The 23,894-nt window shown below is 31.3% G+C and overlaps 1 protein-coding gene across 1 annotated transcript; it reads right to left on the bottom strand.

Moving 5' to 3' along the window:
- Nucleotides 1-4,181: 4,181 nt before the first annotated feature.
- Nucleotides 4,182-21,881, bottom strand: LOC133173445 (glutaminyl-peptide cyclotransferase-like). The gene is made up of 7 exons (XM_061308436.1): nucleotides 21,747-21,881; nucleotides 15,585-15,734; nucleotides 7,630-7,911; nucleotides 6,756-6,890; nucleotides 5,782-5,881; nucleotides 4,820-4,933; nucleotides 4,182-4,538 (listed from the first exon to the last, which is right to left on the bottom strand). The coding sequence occupies exons 1-7, from the start codon at nucleotides 21,810-21,812 to the stop codon at nucleotides 4,360-4,362; spliced, it is 1,026 nt and encodes a 341-aa protein (XP_061164420.1). The 5' UTR covers nucleotides 21,813-21,881; the 3' UTR covers nucleotides 4,182-4,359.
- Nucleotides 21,882-23,894: the final 2,013 nt, after the last annotated feature.

Genomic DNA, 23,894 nt, shown 5'->3' with positions numbered 1-23,894 from the left:
TTGTAATGATGAACAGTATGTACCAATACTACATGTATTCTGAAGGACATTAATTGAAAGGTCAAGCTGACTAAATGTTGCAATTACTTTATGAGAACATTATTGCAAGTTTGCAACATATATACTCTACAACTACAAGACATTAAAAAAAACATTAAACATTGAAATACCCGGTACATTTATTGCAGAGTTTTTGCTTATGTGTCTTTGTAATTTTTTACCACATGTACATTGTATTTTTTTTGCTACTGCAGTCACATAACTTGAGTGTATTTCCTTTTTCAGAATAGAGAGCATAAACCTATGCAAAAAAAAAAGGTGCTCAATTTTTTTTTAGAATGTACAGAGACACACAATCATGCATCATTGAATAAAAGTTTACATGTAATTATTCTAAATGTGAACAAAATTTTTTTGACTTTTTTAAAACTTAAAAAAAATCATTTTACAATGAAACCAGGCACCTGAATTGATTGCAAGCGACAAAATGAGGTACATGTTAGTTTATATGTGTAAAGTATGTATCACAAATGGAAATCCAATGAACACAGGGTATTGAAATACAAAATATTGCAAATTATCAATTTTTTATTGAAATAAATTTTACCAAAAAGAAAATCAAAAATGTCTCTGTTAAATTCTTACATCAATAGTGTCAAAAACAGTCAGAGACCTTGAATGATTGACTGCATTTCATTCCTGCATTTTTGAAAATATACTACTTTTCTTTTCCAGCATTCTATACTTTTCATATCTGGCAGTGCTTTTCCAACAATAACTCAATCTTTGCTCCACGAAAAATAAAAATTTAATGTAGAACAATATAAACAAAAAAATTCTGACAAGTGAAGAAACATGCCTAGAGCACATAAAGCATCCAGGACATAAATTATACATTTACATTACTAATATAAAACTCTATTAGATTATTATATTATTAGTAGTGTATACCACCCATACTTGCTTATAAGTTAGATTCTTGGGAGTTAATGATTCAAAACTCCATGTCAGACTTATAAGCCAGTCTTAAAAAACTAGATATTTTTCTGGAAGAGGAAATATAGTAATACTGTAATACCCCCAAAGATAATCATTTATAAAGGTCAGAACTTAATCTTATGCAGGAAAGGAAGACCTGTATATACATAAAACACATGTGCTTACAGATTTTAATGATCTAATGTTTGTTTAAATTGTTAATAAAAGATCAAATATCTATGCCATTTCCCAAAAGATACTTTGAAACACAAATAAATACAATAGAATATTAATCTGAAATTGCCAACAGATTCGACCAAAAAAACCCATACCGACTTATAAGCAAGTCAAATTCTTTCAAAATAATCTGAAAAAATAGTACTGATTTATTCAATTCAATTCAACAAACTGACTTATAGACGAGTATATATCCGGAAGTTTAATTTGACAATTGAAATCATTTAAAACCTTTGACTAGACAGTGCTGTTTGTTTATAATGTTTTGAAATATACATATATGTAGAATGTATGTATTTTGAAATAAATAAGATATTTAAATCCTCTTCACTAAATATTAAATTGCTGAAAAAGTACTAAGAAATTGACAGATAGGTAATAATGAAATAAAAGGTGCGGGAAATGCCGAGTATATTGCCAGAAATGAAATGCAGTGGAATGACCAAAAAAAACAACAACATTAAACTGAAACAATATTAATTAAGTAACCATGATTATTTAATAACAATAGTCCTGAGATTCAGGTGGGGAAAATGACAATGATTCTGTGAAAATAAATGCTTAAATTACATTCAAAAATAAACAATTAAATAAGATTCTTAATTATTTTCATGTATTGTAGATATCAAAAATACATTTTTTAAGATAACGTTTGCGTATAACCTTTATCTCTTCTGGTCCACCACCTGGGATGAAGCATGACCTAGATAACGTACACATTCTATCATTCCCTTTGTACAGCTGTGCATTGTCAAACTACCATACAACATGACATTTCATAACTTTCATGTAAAAATAAACCCGATTTAGAAAAACACTGCTAAAATTACTGTCATGCACATTGCTGAAACAAAGATGAAATTAATTCATAAAATTATATATGTATTCCAAATATGTGTATATTTAGTTAATCATTAATCAATGGATTTAACTTTAAGATACATGTATATATAAATTTTTAAAACAAAAATGATTTTGTGTGTGTATATATATATATATATATATATATATATATATATATATATATATATATATATATATATATATATATATGTATTCTCTCAATAAGAAAATCATAATATGCCATGCCCATTAAATTATGAAATCAAATTGTGAAAATAAATTAAAAAAGCCCATTGTATTTGAAATACATTTTTTTAAGATAGGAGATTTTGCATCTGTGTATGTCAAAACAGAAAGATCATGCTGTAATAATTAATCAGTGCGTGTAACATAAGAACTCATGCAACCAATGCTTCTGTTAGTATTTGGGCCAGACAGGGTGCTCAAACTACATGTATATAATTATATCCCAGTCAGTAATACATGTAAAATCAAAAGTTTAAAAACATCTAACATGCACAGGTATATAACAAGATCACCTAAAACAATGAATTCATACATTTATAAATACTTACTCTACAGACTTGCTGTAGCATATTTTAAAACAGGTTACTGTGAAACCAACTAAACAAGGTTGTATAGAAGGACAGAAGATGTTGACAAGGTACCAAGTACTGTAAATCACTTTCTATTTTTGCGTAATTACACGAGACTGCCAGCTCAGAAAAATTAAATTCTCACGTATATTTGTATTACTAAAGATTATACAGAACAATAACAAAAAACTCATGAAAATTTTGTCTCGCTTATAAATACCAAATGACTATTTCACAAAAATAAGCTGTCACTAAGATTGGTGATCTACAGTAAAGTAATCAACAGATTATAAAAACTAAGAGGGAGAGGTTCCAGAGAGTTGAGCTGTATAAAGAGTATAGGCAGATACAGTTTGTGTGACTAGAGCATGTGCTTGATATGTAAGTGCTTATCAAAGAGCAAGAATTTGAATATCAATATAAAATACTATATTGCAGTGTTTGTACTGCATAGGACCAGCTGTCTAACTTTCAGGGGCACCATGCTTCAAATTCTGATACAGTATATTGTATTTTTCCCTTCCTTTTATAAATATCTGTATCTGTCCTGAATGATGAAATCCAATCACCAAATCAAGCTATACTTAATTACCTTTCATTATAACTCCTCTCTGTAACATACAAGCTCAAATGTGAATCAATCCCACAAACTTAAAGTACAATAAAATTATAGGCCTTACGAATGTTAATAAAAAATTATTAAATATAACAATAAAATTGAACATGTATTCTTGATACAATAGATTTCAATTCTTTGTTTGAAATGTACAATTTAGGTGTAATATAATAGTGAGCACAGCGAGCTCAATAGACTAATGTGTGAGAACAGAGGAAATTCGGAATGACATATACGTCAGGCAAATTTTTGTGTGAAACCTTCCCAGAATTCCCTCACTACCAGGATTCCATGCGATAATGGCGATAAAAATAATATAAAATGTAAAAGGCCTGCAGTTTGCCGAGAGCTAAAAATTAACAAAAAATAATTGCATTTACTGTGCAACCCATTTCGTTAAAAACTGCACTAGGCCTGTAGTCTCGTTCAACAAGGCGCTCGGCTGTCTCCGTAAATTCCGACGTCATATGACGTCACAGTCTAGACTGTGTCTCATTGCGGTTTGGAAGTTTGAAGAGGCGGATCAAAGTTTGCAAGTATAATTCGATGGTACAACTGCGCTCGCCCCAACAGTCACACCATAAAACATATTATACAAGTTCAATTTAACTAAAGAACTTCTGCTAAATTGAATATGAAAAAAAGAGCTAAAATGTAGGCCTATATCAGAAAATACTAGTATAATTATAACGGTGGATCAATAAATTGAGCAACATAATTTATACAGAAATTAAACAACAGATTTATGTACACCAAGGTTAAATTACATGTATCTAAAACATTTACATTTTTCTCTTTTATATGCAAGTGAACAATTTGGCACAATAAATTCGTAGACACCTTAGTTTAATTAATTGGTCATACAAGATCTAAAATCACAACCATTTACAAAATTTATATAAAAAAAATAATTGCAAATAAAGATTTGGCTAATAAGGGATATATCATTAAATGAATGCTCCAAAAATGAATATCATATTAATACTTAAGTACTACAAAGAATAATTTTCTTCTTTTTTAAACCAAATATCAGTAAGTATATTTTCATCTTAGGAAATGGTTGTGATTTCAAGTTTTCAAAAACCTCCATTACTTTTTCCTTCTGCACTGATTGTGTAAGGCATCTAGGTGTAAATAGCTGGCTACGAAAACACGGAATATTTTATTGAAATCTTCTGTTGTGTGATAGTCTATGTGTGCTGCGTCATCTGACATTCTGTGCCACACGCTTGGGAATGGTGCTGATATCAGATGAAGGATTGGTACCCCTGTGATGAAATAACTTATTTAATAATACTGCCTTTCCTATACCCCCACTTTTTGTGGGAAAAACCATTCGTCAAACTGAGAATGGTACAGCCAAAATAAAAATCAAAGACTTTCTATCTGACAAATAAATGACTTTTTTTTCTTTTAAAAAATGAAGGTTACAAACATATGCCAAAACTTCCGAAAAAAAAACATAACCTGATGACAATATACAATATACATGTTGATATACTAGGAGGTAAATTTAATGATACAGGTAATTGTTTTAAGGTATACTTACCTTTGTGTAAAAATGGAATGTGGTCATCTTCAATGCCACCACCAAAGAACTGGTGAGTATTAAACAGAATTCTATTGTTATCATGGAGGAGTCTGTCCTTTTTAAGTTGTAGTTCTGCAACAATAGTAAATACACACATGTACATGTACATGTATATATAGACTGAGATAAACAAGGAAAAAATATCAAAAAGGAAAGTAGTCAGAGAGAAAAAGAAAGAACGGGGGGGGGGGGGGGGGGGTTAAAATGAAATAACAGAGTTGTCAGTTTAATGGAATTGATATTCACTCTCTCTCCCAAGGTAAAAAAAAAAATAAACTAAGTACAGTTTTTCAGATTATCTCAGATTATTCCGAAATCTCGTTTAAGCATGTTCTCATGATATAGTCTATGCAAAATAATCTTTGTTTTTCAAAGTTGCCATTGAAATAATGCTGATTTCAATTCTCGCTTTTTTTTTCCCATTCAATCAATTTAAAAATTCCTAATTTTTCTTTCTACTTTTCCAAATTACAAAAGTTTGGATCCCAATTAAGTTAAAAAAAAAAAGACAGGAGAAAAGAGAAGGGAGAAAATGGTTTAAACAGAAAAAGTCCACCCCCAGTGGAGATTGCATGGTCACACTACAGTTGTGAAATAGCTCAAATGAAGTTAATTATTATCTTCCATCTGAATTTAAGAATTAAAGAAAAAATATCTTCATACAGTTAAGCTCAATGAATGATTAAAATTATCAGTAAAGTACATGTAATTCTGTGTAATATTAATCTAACATGGAATGCTGAATCACCAACAAGTCAATCAGTTCATTGTTTAAGAAAATGGATTGCTAAGACTAGTGAGTAACTTTTAATATTCCTAGAGGACAACTGCTTGAAGTACAAAATTGATTATGACTGCAAGGCCATTAAACTCTCCTCCTACAAAATTTTCCAGGAAATTCCGATATGTTAAGCCCATACCTCTTCTTGCTAAGAGTTCGAAGGCATTTGCTGTTTGTGGGAAGAAGTTGTGAAATTGTACATCACTGGTTCCAATCAAATCCAAAAGAACAAAGATTTCCTAAAAATTTATAAGAATTCCTAAATCATTAAATTCTAAAATTCAATTATTATTCTCCATAATTGATACGATGTTATCCTTTGCTTAATTCTGTTTCTCGAGTATGGATACTCCATCCTTCCTCCAAAGTCAAATTAAAACACAATGTATACAAAAAATACTATGAATATTATTATAATTATGTTATACTTACAATCTCTAACTTTTAGAAAATGAAAACAGACATAATTTGGTATATACAGTCTCTTTACATGTTTTGTTATATATAGTCCCTATACAGTAAAAACTCGTTTAGTATGAACACAGATATAGTGAATTCATGGATATAGTGAAGTTTTTCGGGGTCCCTGGCAAAATTCTTATCAATTCTTTGTAAAATTCTATGGTTATAACAAAGTCTGATATAACGAATTTACAGATATAGCGAACTGATTTTTAAGACCCCTAGAGATTAAAGATAAAGAAATTTACATCTTTTATAAGGAATTTTGAAAGATTTCAAAATTTGATAAATTGAACTGACTTTATTTTCGGTAAGTATTTGCACATAAAATTCAATTCATAAGAAAACCTTAGTTATCCAAGATATTTTTTGTAATAATTGCTTCCCTAACATATTCGATAGAAATACTTGGAGGAAAATGTGTATATTGGGAATTTGTTATATATAGTTATACGAATTCATTATACAGATATAATGAATTACGGATATAACGAATTAAATTCACAGGTCCCCAGGACTTCAATATAACCGAGTTTTACAGTACATTCTTTTTTTTACATACAGTACCTCCTCATCTACTTGCAAATTTCCATTTTAATACAATGATCTATTTCAGAAAAGGGAATTCTACACATGGCAATATATATTTACCACATTTGGTAAAACATTTTCTGCTTCCCATTTGTTGGCCAGGTGCCTCGCTCCATAAATAGAATCTGTGGCAGTCCAATCTTTGTAAGCCTCTTCTCCATCAAAGAACACAATTTGGGGGGTGATGTCTCTGGCCTGTTCAAAACAAGGTTAGAGCATACCCTTCATTTATAAAGAGTTAAAAACATGCAAACCAAATGTTCTGCTAGTGTACATTCCTACATTCATCAGCAAGTTTAGTCACCACAGGTTGTTTGGGAATAGACCTGCTTCAAGCATCCAAAGCATGTCTGGTTGTGTGTATACAAGTTTCATCACCATAGCACTAAAAGTTACTTTGGAATGAACCTACCAATAAATGTAGGTCAGATTCAGCATCCTAAGCAAGTGTGGTAATGGAAGTTTGGTCCAGGTAAGACGTACAGTTTTTGCAAATAATACTGTTCAAAAACTTAAGTCTGTTCACTCATCCAGAAAATGTAGGTCAGATCCAGCATCCGAAGCAAGTCTTTAAGTTTGCATTGCTAGATGCATTATCCATGCAAGTTTGGTCTAGGTAGGGTTTTAAGCTAGACAAGAGACTCACGGGCCTTAACAGTCACCTGAGTGTAATGTAACACTATAAATGATACACAGATTGAATAATTAAAAAAAAACAAAATAAACTGATAAATGAAGCTATGTTGATCAAAAGCAATAGAAATATAGGATGATCATGGAACAGCAAAATAATTTATTTAGTGCTAAGTAACAAATCTTGAAGTTGATCTATTTATTTTGCCTGTACTTGTCCCAATTTGTCATTATTCCCGTGTTGGCTAAACAAAACCATTATCGTTCTTGAGCACTAATTACAATAGTCATATCAATTTACCCTTTCTCCTTGGGCCTTCTCAAACAAACAGTTCAGCTGGATAGCCATATCCAGAAGTATGCCACAGGGCACTGCTGAGTCTGTTGCTCCAATGAAAGCATTTCCATATCTGTCTGTAATGTTTTTAGAATCATAGTGAGCAGCCAGTACCATTTTCTTGGGTTTTCTAGGATCCTGTGTTGCTATGATGTTGGTAAAAGTTTTGATGCCATAGGGGGTCATATCCTGAAACACATCCTCTTCGACATGCCAATCCAGGGCTCTTAGCTTGCTGACAAGATACTGAAAATTAAAACATAGGTAATTAAAGATTACAAAACTCACCTCAATGAATGTTTTCTTAAAGTAAGGCAAAATCTCTCACTTAATTAAGAAATATGTGTATTCTGATACTGTGCATGCCTAGGTGCAACATTTATACAAGTTTTGTTTGGTTAATGGACTTGTTCCAAATCTTGTTCTATTCAATCATCCAGAAAATGTGAAAAGATTCAGCATCCAAACCATATCTGGTTGTGTGCATCCCTAAATGCATCATCCATGCAAGTTTGAGCACCATAGGGTTTACAGTTACTTCAGAACGAGACCCTGCTCCAAAAACACATTTGAAAAATGTAGGTCAGATCCAGCATCTGAAGCAAGTCAGGTAAACTGCATCCAGGCAAGTATGGTCCAGGTTCATCTTAATAGTTCTTGCTCCAACAATTTTTTTATAAAATATTTATTTTTGATAAAATTGCAGTTGACAAGACAAAAATTCAGCATGCAGTCTTATGAAGATGATTTTAACAATTAAATAGTACAATCTGTCTAGGTTTGCAGCATTTTTCATAAACTGCAAAAGGTGTAGTTATTTATAAATTAAATTTTTAATTTGATTAAGCCCTTGCAATTTTGAAATTTACAGATGACCTCATCAGTGCCACATCATGTGACCACAGTCTAAACATAAAATTTAACCATTTTGTATTTTTTATCTCTAATAAATAAATCTATATATATATATATATATATATATATATATATATATATATATATATATATATATATAATATATATATATATATATATATATATATATATATATATATATATATATATATATATTAGGGATGTCAATTTTGTCAATAATTCATATTCGAATATTCAATGAAAGTATTCGAATATATTCGAATATTCTATAAAATAAATAAAATTTGGTTTATTTAAAATATGCATCATCCTACTCTCATAATAGGTTTTGCATAGGCATTCTTATATTGAAAGTAAAATTGTATGAAGACTTTTTTAGTTGTACAATAAGGAATTTCATTTGATATTTGTCAATGTTTGAACTAAATAATTGATTTAAATGTAGAAAAGTATAATTTTAACAAATGATACATGTGTATTTATAGTAGCTCCAACTGAGGAACCAGTCACTTATAGCAAGACAAGATAGTCGTATACTGTTCAGATTTCAATACGTGTAATTAATTACAATTATAAGCCTAGTAAGAGATGTGATTATAATCTTTGAAACAATGTTTTTAAAATATAAACAAATATTTCCGTAGACAATTTTCCTAGGTAATTAACTAATTTCCCGATAAAGAATATAAAATTCAGGATTATGTACAACCCTAGGTAATGAATTAATTTACAAATTTATTATGAAATTGAGTCCTTAACAATATTAATTACAGGCTAATTCTATCGGACATTTATTCAATGATCAATTAAATCTATTTTGATACGTATGCATATACTCGTTACGTCTAGTTGACATCCTAAAAAGGTTTTCATTTTGTTGTCCTCGATTCTAGATCCGATCGTATTTAACTAATAAAAACTATGAAAGTGCATTTTGTGTTATATATAAAGCAATATAAATTATTGTTTAATTCTTTAACACCTTACTCAAAACAAAATAATTTAGTGGATCTATAAGACAAGAAAGTAGCGAAAGAAATCAGGCGATCAAAATTGATCGCTAGTAAATTAAACAAGGTAATTCCAGCACTGTTCTAATCAAAATTTATTAATCACAGTACTTCTTTTTTATGAAATCTGAAAACATCGAATATTCGAATCTTAAATTCATATTCGAATATCAACCCATCGAATGAATATTCGAATGTTTGAATATTCATTGACATCCCTAATATATATATATATATATATATATATATATATATATATATATATATATATATATATATATATATATAAAGGCATGAACGTTTGTAGGAAAAAAGCATACTATTCATCAGTATAAAAACTGTTTCATTAACAGAAATCTTGCTCTTTATCAAAAACATTTTTTCCCCTCCTTAAATTCTAAATTATCTTTTTCCATTAATGATACAAGACTCAAACATAACAATGAAGCCTGCATTCAGGAGAATCATGATAAATGAGGTGTCACTTCTGCCTTGCAGGGACCTTAAAACAATTCTTTCATCCTGTTGTGTGAAAAAAAAATCAATTCTTATCAGAAACTCTAATAATGGACCAAATCATTGGAATCTTTGTGGATCTTTTTTTTTTTTAATCCAAAGTAAATCACCAAAGTGATCCCCACCATTCATACACTCTTGGAATATCAATACTAATTAACTGGATTGAGAAAACTCAGCTATATTACACTGGACTGCTAAGAAAATAAAAATAATTGCCAATCCCGACAAGAAAAGAAAAAAAAACAATAAATTTCCAATCAATTTGATCAGAACTTAATGAATAATTCAAACACTGGTGATTTACTGGTGAAGAGACCACGAAATATCCATATCCGTTATTCAAGTATTCAAATGGACACCATTTTAGCTTCTTAATCAAATTTCTTTTTAAATTATTTACACTGGATTTTTGGGGAAAAAATTCTGAAAACAACTTATTGATTATGGTGTATGAGAGTTCATATAATTACAGCAGAATCTGAAGTAACTATTCAGACCTATATTTAGTAATCATTGTGTGGAAACCTTTGATCCTAAATTTGGCCACAAAAGTCAGTTATTTTAAGAAAAAATGGGTGGCCAATGTTATCTTTGATGTTCTTAACCCCCTTTTTTTGGTTGAGTTCTATTTGTGAAATCAATGATCATGGTTGAAATCAAAGGTAAACTGTATTGGGTAAGATAAATTGTTGTAATGAGTTGTTAATAACAAAATATACAGCAGTGTTTATTGTGAACCTAAATTGAACAAGTTCATTAATAAACCAATTACATTATCAGATGCTGTTAGGGAACAATATAAATGTGACTTTTGTCACTTAAGATAAGTACTCAGTAATGATAATGATTGCAGATATATAACCCTAATTCAACCCAAACCAATCAAACACACACTCCAGTGCAATCAAACTAAGCAGTGCTTTTCAAAAATTTTTGTTGAAAGAATATATCTTGGGGGGGGGGGGGGGGGGGGGGTTCTTGTTGTTTTTTTTTTTTTTTGGAGAGGGGGTGTTGTGGTTGTAAAAATAGATTACTACAGTAGTAGAAATTTTAGTGTATTTAAACCCAGGAGTGATTCATTTTGAAAGTAAATAATGAACTTAGATATTGTAATGTACTGGGAAATTTTATCAGGGTTTTAAATATTTCTGACTCTATAAGTCGGTAGTACTGTACTCTTTCATAAAGAAAAATATGCACTGAAACCTCCTTTACAAGAGACAGTTTAATAAAATGTGAAGCTACCAAACAATGTTCAAGCTCAAAATCCAATAAAACAATACAAACTGAAAGCAGGGAAAATGGACCCCTGGAAACACATGAGGTGGGATCAGGTGCCATGGAAAAGTAAGCATCCCCTTTTGACCAGTCACATCTTGTCTTGATCAAGGTATAAACAGACTATTATGTCAACAAATCAGTATGAAAAAATGACCTCACAGAATGAAGTCAAAGTTACCTGCTTTTGGGACATAACACTCACATCCCCTAGATGTATCAATTGACAAAGTTTGATGATTCTCTGTTTTACAATGTGGAAGATATCATCAAGAAATTATTTGACTATCTATAGCTCTATAGCTACACATTTCCAATATGAGGTCACCATGACCTACTTTTGGATCAATACCCCCCTTCTCACCGATGTATTAACAGACCAGGTTTGATGATTCAAGTCTTACATTATGCAAGATATCATCCAAGCATATGCAAGCTTTAAAATTCCAAAATTAGGTCACAGTGACCTACTTTTGGGGTGTGATACATCCATGATGCATCAATTAACAAGGTTTGATGACCCTAGGACTCACAGTATGAAAGATATGACTTTGACACGAAAAAGCTAACAGACAAATGGAGAGATCAGTAAGCTAAAGAAAGCCATGACCATAGTATGGCCTGTCAAAAGATGAGATTCTAACAATTAAACTGTTGAAGTACAAGTACTGTAGAAAGTGGGCTTACAAAATTTGTTTTCAAGTTTTTAATGAACAAACTTTAAATTATGACATTTTGATTATTAGTCCTGTTATTACAAAGAATTTTTTTTCTAAACTCATGCCATTTGCTGCAGTAAATACACTGATGGATGAACACTGAACCTCATATACTCTAAAAATGTATCTCTATCTTAAGGGGAGATAGGGGAGGGGGGGGGGTGTTAAAACTGATTTATTGAAAATATATCTGAAATGACAATTATGAGCATAAAAGGATAAATAATACATCAGACAGTCCTTTAATTAATAAATGAACATGATGAAAATATTATTTAACAGGATGAAAAACCACATGAAATATAGTTTTGTCTATTCCTGTCCCCAACACTCCTTATTTAGTTTCATAATACTATTTGCGTCTGTAGGTTGTGTAAGAGACAATCCATCACAATAATTAGATACTGGGATGAGGGTCTCTCTGTGATTCTGATCATTTCTAGACCGCGCGGGACTACTGGCACTCACTTCGCATCAACAAGTGCTACGCACCTATTACCATGCTGATCAATTTCAGCAATTGATGCCAATAGCAGCCAATAGTCAATTAACAAACGCACACAATATCTAATTCTGTTTTTATACATCAACCTTTATCTTGTAAATACACTGATGTAGAAATGAAGCGACTGTTTCTGTCATAGATTTTTATGTCAATAATGACTTAATTCCTGTGGTGATATTTCCAGACCAGTCAGATAAAGTTCATATTCAGTTTAAATTCAGCCACCTTTTTAATGATATTTTGTGAGCATTAGACACTTCGAAGATATTTCATTTAAACTTTGATATTTTCCTTTAGAATATGAATGAATTCAATAAAACTGTTCATTTTGCTGCGTGATCCAAGCCTTTACAAATCAGAAGCTATAGGTGGCATCAGTCCATCTTAGCTTACATCCATCTTTTCTGGCCACATTTTACTATCCATCAGTCCAATTCAAATCATAGTATTAAGTAAGTAAGTTTGAACTCCCGAGATCAAAACGAAAGTACGTAAAACAGTACTATTAATTTTTAATCAATCAACAGCATGAAAACATTATGCAGACTTTTATTCAATTAATATTTCCTCTAACAGGAAGCAATATTTGTAATTCAGGGTAATAGACTTTTTAGACCTGACAATCTAAGGTTATTGGGCAATGATAATTCATAGACAGCATAAGTGAGAGGTCCAGTGAAAGGTCAGCATTATCTGAGACTTGTGAAGGAGGATTTCATCAGTCATAGATGTCCACAGAAACTGGCAACTAATTGTGTCAATAGCTTATCAGCAATTCATTGAACTATCCACTTCAATGGTGGAATTACCAACCAATTGGTCAGCAAACATTAAATCTCTTCTCTTAGCATAAAAGCTTCCTGACTCCTGCCTTTTAACAACCTGTTTATTAGTACAATGACTTCTCTAATTCAGTAAAAATGACATGACCATACCAAAGCCTGGTGTAGTTAAATAATTGAATCAGACTATGAATTTACCAAAAAAAAAATTTTAATCAGCTACCTTTTGATGTAAAAATTGTATTTACTCAAACTCAGGATAGTTAAATTAGCTCAGTAGGTAGAGCCCTCACTCCGTGATCAGTAGGTTATGAGTTCAAGCCCCAACCACGATAAGTGCCCAGCATTTTAAATGAAAGTTGTGGGTCTTTTGAATAAGACCTTTAACACACAGCAGGCATAGGCAAAGTAAAGAACCCTCACTGCTAAATAGCCACGAGTGTGGAGTAAAGGTCTAAATTTGAAGCCCTTCACCAGTATATGGTGACATCTGAGTGAAGTAATCTTGCAAGGGACATAAAGTTGCAAAACAATCAACATTCACATATTAATTAACACTGAAAAAGGCTATTGTAACAAGTTCCTAAAACACTGGTTAGAACCCAGGACTCTCAATTCTCTATAATTGGGGCCGTTGAACGGCCCCGTTCCCAATGCAAAAAAAGGTACCTTTATTCCCAAAAGAAAGGTGTAAAATTCCCAATTTTCTGTAGCAAAATATTTTTAAAAAAAATAAATTCAATGAAACTTAATCGCCAAAAGACAAACGCTTACAAGTGAAAGTGAAACAAATATGTTCTATGTATGACTGTATTAATTAGTTCACATCATATATATATATTTGTAAACTGGTTCGGGGAACCAGGTTATTGTTATTACAAACTTAGTTAACAGAAGTATTATGTCTGACTCAATAAAATTGACAAGAAAACATCATCTTGGTACCATAAAATAGACATTTTAATTAAACAACAGTAAGCTGCGCCTAGCACCATGTGCACCAGTCAGTTTCACGCTTAATCTGAAAACCATGATGACCATGTGATCAAGAAATTCGGGAGGACTAGCAACTGTCACTCAGAAAGACAAATAACCACAATTTCAACACTCAAAATTAGTAATGAGCAAAGCCAATGTACTTCCATAAATATCCTATCCATATTTGTTCTGTTTAACAGTTTATTCAAAACCAGAATTGATGACAAAATGCTAGAAAAGCAAAATTTGAGTTTTTTCTTTTTGAATGTTGGATTTCCCAATTTTCCCAAAATGATAGTAATTTCCCAATTTGAACAGCCCCGGCCCCAATCCCAAAAAGTGGTGTGAGAGCCCTCGAACCAAAACATGTTTTTTAGAGGAGTAGGGTATTTTTGTTGGAGGGTTAAAATCACAAAAAGCAAAATCAATCTACAGTAACAATTTCCACCAATTAGACGATGCTGTCAAGCTCAAGATAGAAAAGTGATTGATATTTAATCTGCGACTGACTTCTGTAAACAATTGCGAACTTCATTTGCATATATAAAATTACACAAAGAAAATGGGGGGAGGCGGGTTAAAATTGCCTGTAAATCCTCCTTTGTGTCTTTTCAAAAGAATTGAAATTTTATGTAATTGAATTACAACATGTACAATAAAAGAATTATAATATATGATATCATAAATTAATCAGGCCAAAAGATCATAATGCTTAAGTGAACTTCCCTGTAATTGCAGCATCCAAATCTTGAGACTTCTAATTATTATATCAAACTATCTGTAAAAGAATAATTGGCTTCCCCATGGCAGCATTTTATTTATCTCTCATCCTAAACACTAACATCATCTAAAATGTGGAATACTAGAACATCTTACTGCCATCTTCAGTCTCACTCTGGTACTGTGAAATCTTGGTATCAAATACAGAAATTCACAGACTCTGGTCAGATAAAATTAATTAATATGTCAAAGTTTTATAAATCATAGAGAGACATCAAGATATTTATAGACCTGGCCACTCAAAGTACAGTTAAATCTTGTTATCTTGAACTCAGTGGGACAGAGGAAAACCTTCAATGAGATATCCTAAGATTTGAGATATTGAGGGTAAAATACTTATAAAAAAGGTGCTTAGGGATTTCTAAATTACTTCAACATATCTATGGTATTTGAGATATCCATGTTCAAGATACCAAAGTTCAGCTGTATTATAAACCATTTAGCAACATCAAGACATATGTAGACTACCTACATTTCTGACTATTGTACTGCCCTCTGTGTCCGGCATTCTTGGGATCAAAATGGGTTTTACAAGCTTCTTAAAGGCATTCAAATCTGTGTAATCCTCCACTATAACCTTCAAAGCCCTCCCTGATATCCATCTAGCTGATCGGGCCCTGTCCTGAAAACACAAACAAAGCAGTTTTAAATGTTTTCATCATACCAGCATTTAGTTTTGAACATGATGTCATAAAATTTGAATTTTATTTTATTATTTGTTTTTTTTTTTTTTTAGTTAAGGCATAAGGTATTCCTCTGACAAATCCAGTCAAACCTCGTTATCTCAAACACAGTGGGACCCTCCAAAAAATTGGGATATCCAATGATTTGAGATATCAAGGTTAACATGGTTAAAATACATTAAGAATAAGTGGTTGGGACTTAATGTCAACATATCCATGGTCTTTGAGATAGATTGAGATAACAAAAGTTCAACTGTATGATATTTTATCATCACTGTGACGCAATACCATTGTATAACAATTCATAAGAAGCCTGTGTAGCAACATATAAATAAAATATTTATAACAATTATTCCATGGTCACTTGAAATCATGGTAAAGCAATGTATAGAGACAACAACACAAGAAATCATTAATAATGAAGGACTATCCACTATCTAATTTCCCTGTGTTTGTGTAATGCTGAAGAACTAATATTGTTTATTCACTCAGTGTAACTATACACAATAGAACCCATCAGCACATAATAATAACATATAATATTGTGGAGGAGTCTACAATATAGAGAAGGGAAAGACCCCTGATCTAAATTTGTTATTACTATGCCCATGGTGAATAGGAAATAGTGTTTCAGATTTCAACAAAGAAAAAAATTTATAAATAGGTACCTATTCTTTTGAACAACACAAGTAAAACACCCTATTAACATTTCTGCTAAGAGTAATAGATATAAATTGTTTTTTTTGGGGGGGGGGGGGATTACTCAATTTTTCTTTTTTTTTCAAAGTGGATTCTTACATGCCTCAAATATTCCAAATTTTTTTCCTATTTCACCATTATAAACATCTTAAGCAAGTACTCCATTTTTAGAATTAGTATTTACACATTCTATGATTGTTACAAATAAGAGTCCTATATAAATCAACAAAGGTTTTCATTGCAGTATGTCTGTAACTGTTGATGTCAAAAATGGTATTTCACAAATTCTGGGGAAAAAAAAAGAAAAAAAAATGAATCACCAGTTTTGATGTGACAAAAAGACAACAAAATATTATTCCTCACATAGTGAAATATACTATTTATTTTAAAAAGATTTTAAAATTTCAAAAGGCATCTCACACTGATGGCAAAACCAGATAGGAAAGCATAACTATACAGTATAGTGGGGGGAAATTTCGATTAACACTCATTACTGTGAAGAGAAAAATAGATTATTAATCACATATTCAGACATGATCTATAATATGGTGGTGCTCTGAAGAAATTAATCAACTCTATTTTTTTCTTTCTCATTATTATCTGTTGTTTGCACAAAAATAATTATCACCTCATGAAGGAACTCAATAATCATCTATCTATTACAAATGAAACTGTCCAGCAAAATATCCATATTAAAGGGAAGTCTAAAATATATATGCTTTATGGCATGAATGTGATAATGTTGTACTGTGTTTTCCTTGGAAAGCACCAATTTGACCAAACATATTCAAAAATTTTGAAAAAAAATAGCATTCATATTTAAATCCCTGCTAATAAAATACAACACATATGAAAGGTAAATTAGCAAAGAGAGGATCAAGGACACTATCCTCATTCAGACAGAAAAGTGACTTTAATATTAGACTACAGTTAAACTTCATTATCTCAAACACTGATATCTTGAATATCGGAAATATGTCAAAGTGATTTGGCAGTGTCAACCACATTTTCTTTATCTGATTTTTACTTTCATTTAAAGTTGAATCCTCTGATATCTCAAAGCTTAATCTTGCTCCCGTCAAGTTTGAGATAAAGAACTTTGATTGTATATTGTTGACTATAATACTAGTCAGACTATATTATATTGTTGAGGTAATACTAGAATATATTACATTGTTGACTATAATACTAGACTATATCATATAAGTGACTATAATAATAAACTTTATTATATTGGTCACTATAAAACTAGACTATTTTATATTGTTGACTATAATACTAATCTAGGACTATATTATATTGGTGACTATAATACTAGTCTAAGACTTAATTATATTGGTGACTATAATACTAGTCTAAGACTTAATTATATTGGTGACTATAATACTAATCTAGGACTATATGATATTGGTGACTATAATACTAGTCTAGGACTTTATTATATTGGTGACTATAATACTAGACTATATTATATTGTTGACTATAATACTAGTCTAGGACTTTATTATATTTGTGACTATAATACTAGTCTAGGACTTAATTATATAAGGGACAATAATACTAGACTATATTATATTGGTGAATATAATATTAGACTAGGACTTTATCATATTGGTGATTATAATACTAGACTATATTATACTGGTGACTATAATACTAGTCTAGGACTTTATAATATTGGTGACTATAATACTAGTCTAGAACTTTATTATATTGGTGACTATAATACTAGTCTAGGACTTTATTATATTGGTGACTATAATACTAGACTATATTATATTGTTGACTATAATACTAGTCTAGGACTTTATTATATTTGTGACTATAATACTAGTCTAGGACTTTATAATATTGGTGACTATAATACAAGTCTAGGACTTTATTATATTGGTGACTATAATACTAGTCTAGGACTTTATTATATTGGTGACTATAATACTAGTCTAGGACTTTATTATATTGGTGACTATAATACTAGACTATATTATATTTGTGACTATAATACTAGACTTTATAATATTGGTGACTATAATACAAGTCTAGGACTTTATTATATTGGTGACTATAATACTAGTCTAGGACTTTATAATATTGGTGACAATAATACTAGACTATGTTATTTTGGTTACTCTAATACTGGACTATATCCAGTGAGTATGCAACCACCTTATACAGTTATTTTACATAGAAAAAAAAGTAAAGTACATTCAAAGACAACCTAAACACATTACCAATAAAGAGAATCAAAAAGGTCTGTTAAATACCCTAATAAGTTGATAGTCAGCGTACTTTTCTGCCCACTCTCACATTAGTACCTGATGTCAACCATTTCTCACCTTACAATGAACAAACATTCTCCGATTTCAGGCTACATGCTGTAACCCAGGTTCTAAATAGAGATCTGTGTCACGAATAAAGGTCAATAAAAGGATGGAAGATGGACATGAAAACAATAATAAAGCAAGGATCACAAATATAAAAAATTTTAGAAGATGGGGAGAGGGGGATTCGTATTATATTATAATAATGTTGTTTCAAAGAGACTGAATATAATTTTTGCAAATTTTTTTTTTTTTAAATACAGGAAATGCTAGTAGTATGTACATGATTTTAATGTATATTTAATAAGCGTCCTTTCTAAATTGTGAAGTTGAAATCATAAAAACATTTCTCTGAGTGGCTCTAGTGCATCATTTCTTTGAAGTGCTCCCATAGTTTATTGTTATTTCATTCATAGATCATTAGTGGCTAACAATTCCGGATGTGTAAAACAAAAACAAAAAAATGATGCTATTCTGTAAAACACATTACAAGATTTTTCTTGCTTGATAAATTTTTATTGTTTATAAAACCATATGCTTTCATTTTAATAGCGACAAGCCTATCCTACAAGTCAAGCATGGAAATACAGTAAAACCAGTTAGGGACAAACAATAAACATCAGGGTATGAAAATCACTTTGCATGAATTCATTATAAGTGTGTTCACTACATGTATAACCATGTTTTACTGTTCTCATCTGATGCTCTTGGAAGCCCCGAACTCTGTACCAGAAATGGATCTCTTGCACCGATATAACCCTTGGAGAGATTCAACACTTCAGAGCTCTTTTCCCATAAATACATGGAGTCACTAATCACAGAGGTCCGACATTTGACACTCCTCATATTTAGTGATATCTTTCACTTAGCAGCTCAGATCAACACGTGGTACAGATTTCAAACTCATGGGTGTATCATTTCATATAATCATTATCACGTTATTCTCTCGCAGAACATACTGTAGACCTCAACAAAAATTTTGCTAAACTTCGCTCATCTAATGACATTGAAGATTTAAGTATTATTTACAATGTGCATCTATTTACTTTTCAATGGGATTTTTGTATATTATTCTATATTTTAATTCTAATTTAAACATGTCATTTGATTGGTAGAAAAATTTGTTTATTTCATATAACCTTTGGTGCCTAAGTCACAATGACTTATGTCAAAAACACACCAATCTGCTTTATTCAATTTACTTGTACAATTTGAAGGCATTTCCAAAGGGAAAATAGTCATTTTTTCACACTTGTCATGATAGAAAATTAAAATCATAAGGAATAAATTTTATAACCAAGTGCCGGCGACGGACAGTTTTGATACATAATAAGCATAATTTGTTATATCAGTTAAGTTCACGTCAATACATTTTAAAGTCACAGGGAATGAAAATCACTTCACTGTAAGCATCAATTCATTATAAGCATTTTCACTATAAGCATGTTTCACTGTATAACTTGGGTAGCTATTAAATTCATTCCTTAAATAAATGTAAGTTGAATTTTTCATGCACTTCACTTCTGGCTGTCACATACTGTATGTGTACTTAAAAAAGCAGGCTTCATATTTTAGCGGCTTTGTCACAGACAATGATGCGCTAATTCATGAATACCACTAAGAAATTATAAATACAATATATGGTGTGCTAGTCTGTAACGCTAATTCATGAATACGCCAACAACTCAATACCCAGTGATTCCACTAAATTTTGAATAGGCTAATTTATGTACAATATATATTCCTTATAAACTGAGATTGAATGAGATTGAAACAGACATCCTTTTTTTTTCCATGATGTATAATTTCCCAATTTATTTTTTTAAACAGATTAACATCACCTTCCTATCTGTTAAATTTGCAGAAATTTTGTAAAGAGTAAGGTGTTTGTTCACTATAACTATCACGATGGTGAAACTGGAATTTTTAGTAATATAAAAAATATATAAATAAAATTTTCAACATGCTTGACAATTTAATCTAGCTTTGATTAAAAAAAAAGAGAGAGAAAAAAAGGGAAACAAAGATATTGTTGACTTAGCTAGTATTTTAAAGAATTTTGGACAAAAACTGTAATTATGAGATTCCAATGCTAAATTTACAAAATGAAATGGACTATCTCCACACTTTCTTGCAAATTAGTTCTGACTCATACAAAAACCAGTTACCTTCAATTCTTGGACAACTTATTTTGTAACTTACTCAGGCATTATAAATGCAACTTGTAGATACATGTATAAAAATCTGGCCCTATGGGCAAAATATGTGACAATTTATTGACTTTTATGACAATGCAAGACCTGGATAAAGCTACAAAATATATACACACAATGTTAATAATTATATATATATTAACCGAAGGTTGTTGTTTTTAATACATATTGTGCAATTTATCACATATTCCAGTCATATTCCATACTTGTCAATTTTTCTAGAGTTTTTTCTCCATCCTTGTTGCTTTAACATTCAATATCTTAAGACTTAAAATTTTGACATTAACCTGAATAAACAGATGCATAATTATTTAAGAATATGCCAGAGACTGAACTAACTATAGTCTTTTTATTTTTGAGTTTCTGTCCAAATTGTACCCCATGCACAAAAAAATTCGTCTATACGAGTGATCCTAATTAATGATTAAAAAAATGCCAAATGAAAATATTATCTGATGCTATTTAGGTATATAGACACTTTTTAAATTAACTACATTTTTGCTGTCAGACAAATATCTGTAAATTTAGTACTTGAAAACTTCAGCGTTTACTCAAGAAACATAATTTTCCCTAGATAACCCAGAAATAAAATAAGCAATACTTGGTTACAATTAATCTCCCAAAATCATGAGAAAATGGAAGAAATGAACATATGTCCTGTTCTCGGCCCTTACATGTAACATTGAAAGTCGTGCTTTCTGTAGATTCAAATACTCACACTTTTCGACTTTGCAATGACACATGCTGCACACAGTAGTAGCACTACACCTTTTACTCCTTTCATCTCTGTAATATTGATTTAACTGTCCCCAATCTCAACAGATGTTGGAGTTTCATTCACACGGTCTCATCGGAACTCCTCTGATGCCATCCAATCACGCAACAGCACGATATCCATTAAGTAAAAACTTGCGGTTTCGCATAACCACCAAATACCTCCTATGCGCAGCGCAAGTTAAGTAAATTTTATCTAATAGTCGGTATATAAATAAACACGAGCTATGATAGCTTCATGGCCGAATTTAACAAATTTATACGCAAGAAAAAAAAATTAGCAAACATGGTAAAAATATGAAGTAAAAAAAAAAAAACATATCATGATCGAACCAAATAAACATTTAAAGGCTAAGAAAATAAGCACAGTATAGCACAAACATGTGGACTAAACATAAACACTTAAAAGGCTAAGAAAGAAGACAGTACATCACAAAATGGCACTCAAAACCAGGTCCAAATGCAGCCAAAAAGCTGGGATTTTTTTTTTCTGTTCAAATAACCATAGGCACTCCCCATCTTAATTGTTAAAAAAATATATACCTACTATATAGTATAGTAGGTATATATTTTTTTAACAATTAAGATGGGGAGTGCCTATGCAAATAACTAGATAATTGGATTTCAATGGCTTTTTCAGATATTTTTGAAATGACAGGGAGAACGCTGATAGGTCTGTAATTGCCTATCGTGAGAGTAATACTTTTCTTGTGGATAGATGTAACCTGAGCTTCCTTATAAGCTTGTTACAGTATCAGGGAAAGTCGAAGATGGCATGGACTAATGCATAATATTTGTGATAGGCTTAACTATGATTAGTCCTGCTAAGTGGAGTAGTTTTGATGATATTCCATCAATTCCAATTCAATTGCAAACGCATAGATTATACGGATCCACAGACACTGAGGAATGGACCTCTCCCCCTTTTTTTCATTTTTGTTCTTTAAATCTGGGATGGACACACTTTTTTCCTACATATGCATTACATGTGAACGATAATGTAACTTTTCGTCTCTGAAAGGGACCAGGCTATATTTATCACTAGGGTACGTGGGACCGGTGAAAAAAAAGAGGCTGGGGGGGGGGGGAGGGGGTTAGAAAGCCTATTAGCATCAAGTAAAAACATAAACTTACATTCCCGCTAGTTGAGTGTATTTTTTTTCTACTTAAACTACATCTGTATAAAATAGACTTTCGTACTTTTTCGTCTTTCTTTTTAAATGCTGATTTAAATAATGGTGGGTCGAGGAATTCAAGATCTAGTGAAACAAAATTTAATCTAATTTAAAATTCCACTGGAGGATAAAAGTGTCCATGGCCGTAGTAAAGGGGGAGCTTGCCCCCCCCCCCTCCTCCTCCTTCAATAAATTTGCCAATATATAGTACACTACAAAAAACAAAGCTACTTTATAGGTGTGTCCTTCAATGATTATGTTTGATGACTTTTTGCTTGTCAAAGAAATTTTGCTTGGTAGTGACCACCCAAACTGAAAATGTTTGGTTGCCCCCCACCCCCACCCCTTTTCACCGAACAGAAATTGCTTTCTACGTGTCCTCCTAAAATAACTTTATATTTATTTTCCGAAAAAGGCACGAGCAAAAATCTAATGCTTTAGGTCTAGGTACCACTAACCTTTAAGATTAAACTCTGAATCAAGGGTAGGGAACCACAACCCTCCGACCCCCTCTCAGTCATGCATGTTTTAATCTCGGAAGACCCTGCTAATCTAAGTGCCTGTTTTCCGATATTCACGCAGCGTCAGTCTTACCATTTTTTTTCTAACATTTAAATGGAAGATCATGTACTATTTGTTAAAAATAAACCAAGTATTAAAACGTTTATCAGCTCGAAAAAAAACAAACAATATTTTTATCAATTTTAATGTATACGTATAAGAGAGGCCATAATTTCAACACTTATTTCACATAACTGTGTATCAAAAACAAATACGTACACTCCTCTAATATGCTAAATTTTGCAATTAATTATACTTGTTAAAGAACAAAAGGATTCCAGGAGGGTTTCTAGGACTACACCTCAAGAGGTCCAAGATACTGTATCTGGGAACTTCTCGATTTTCTGGAACAACCT

Source organism: Saccostrea echinata, unplaced genomic scaffold (genome assembly GCF_033153115.1).
Source record: "Saccostrea echinata isolate AGI-Se365-2 ecotype Australia unplaced genomic scaffold, CSIRO_AGI_Sech_v1 ptg000002l, whole genome shotgun sequence".
Classification (NCBI taxonomy): domain Eukaryota; kingdom Metazoa; phylum Mollusca; class Bivalvia; order Ostreida; family Ostreidae; genus Saccostrea; species Saccostrea echinata.
The sequence above is the reverse complement of the archived record's forward strand: the minus strand, read 5'-3'. Positions and strand labels throughout refer to the sequence as shown.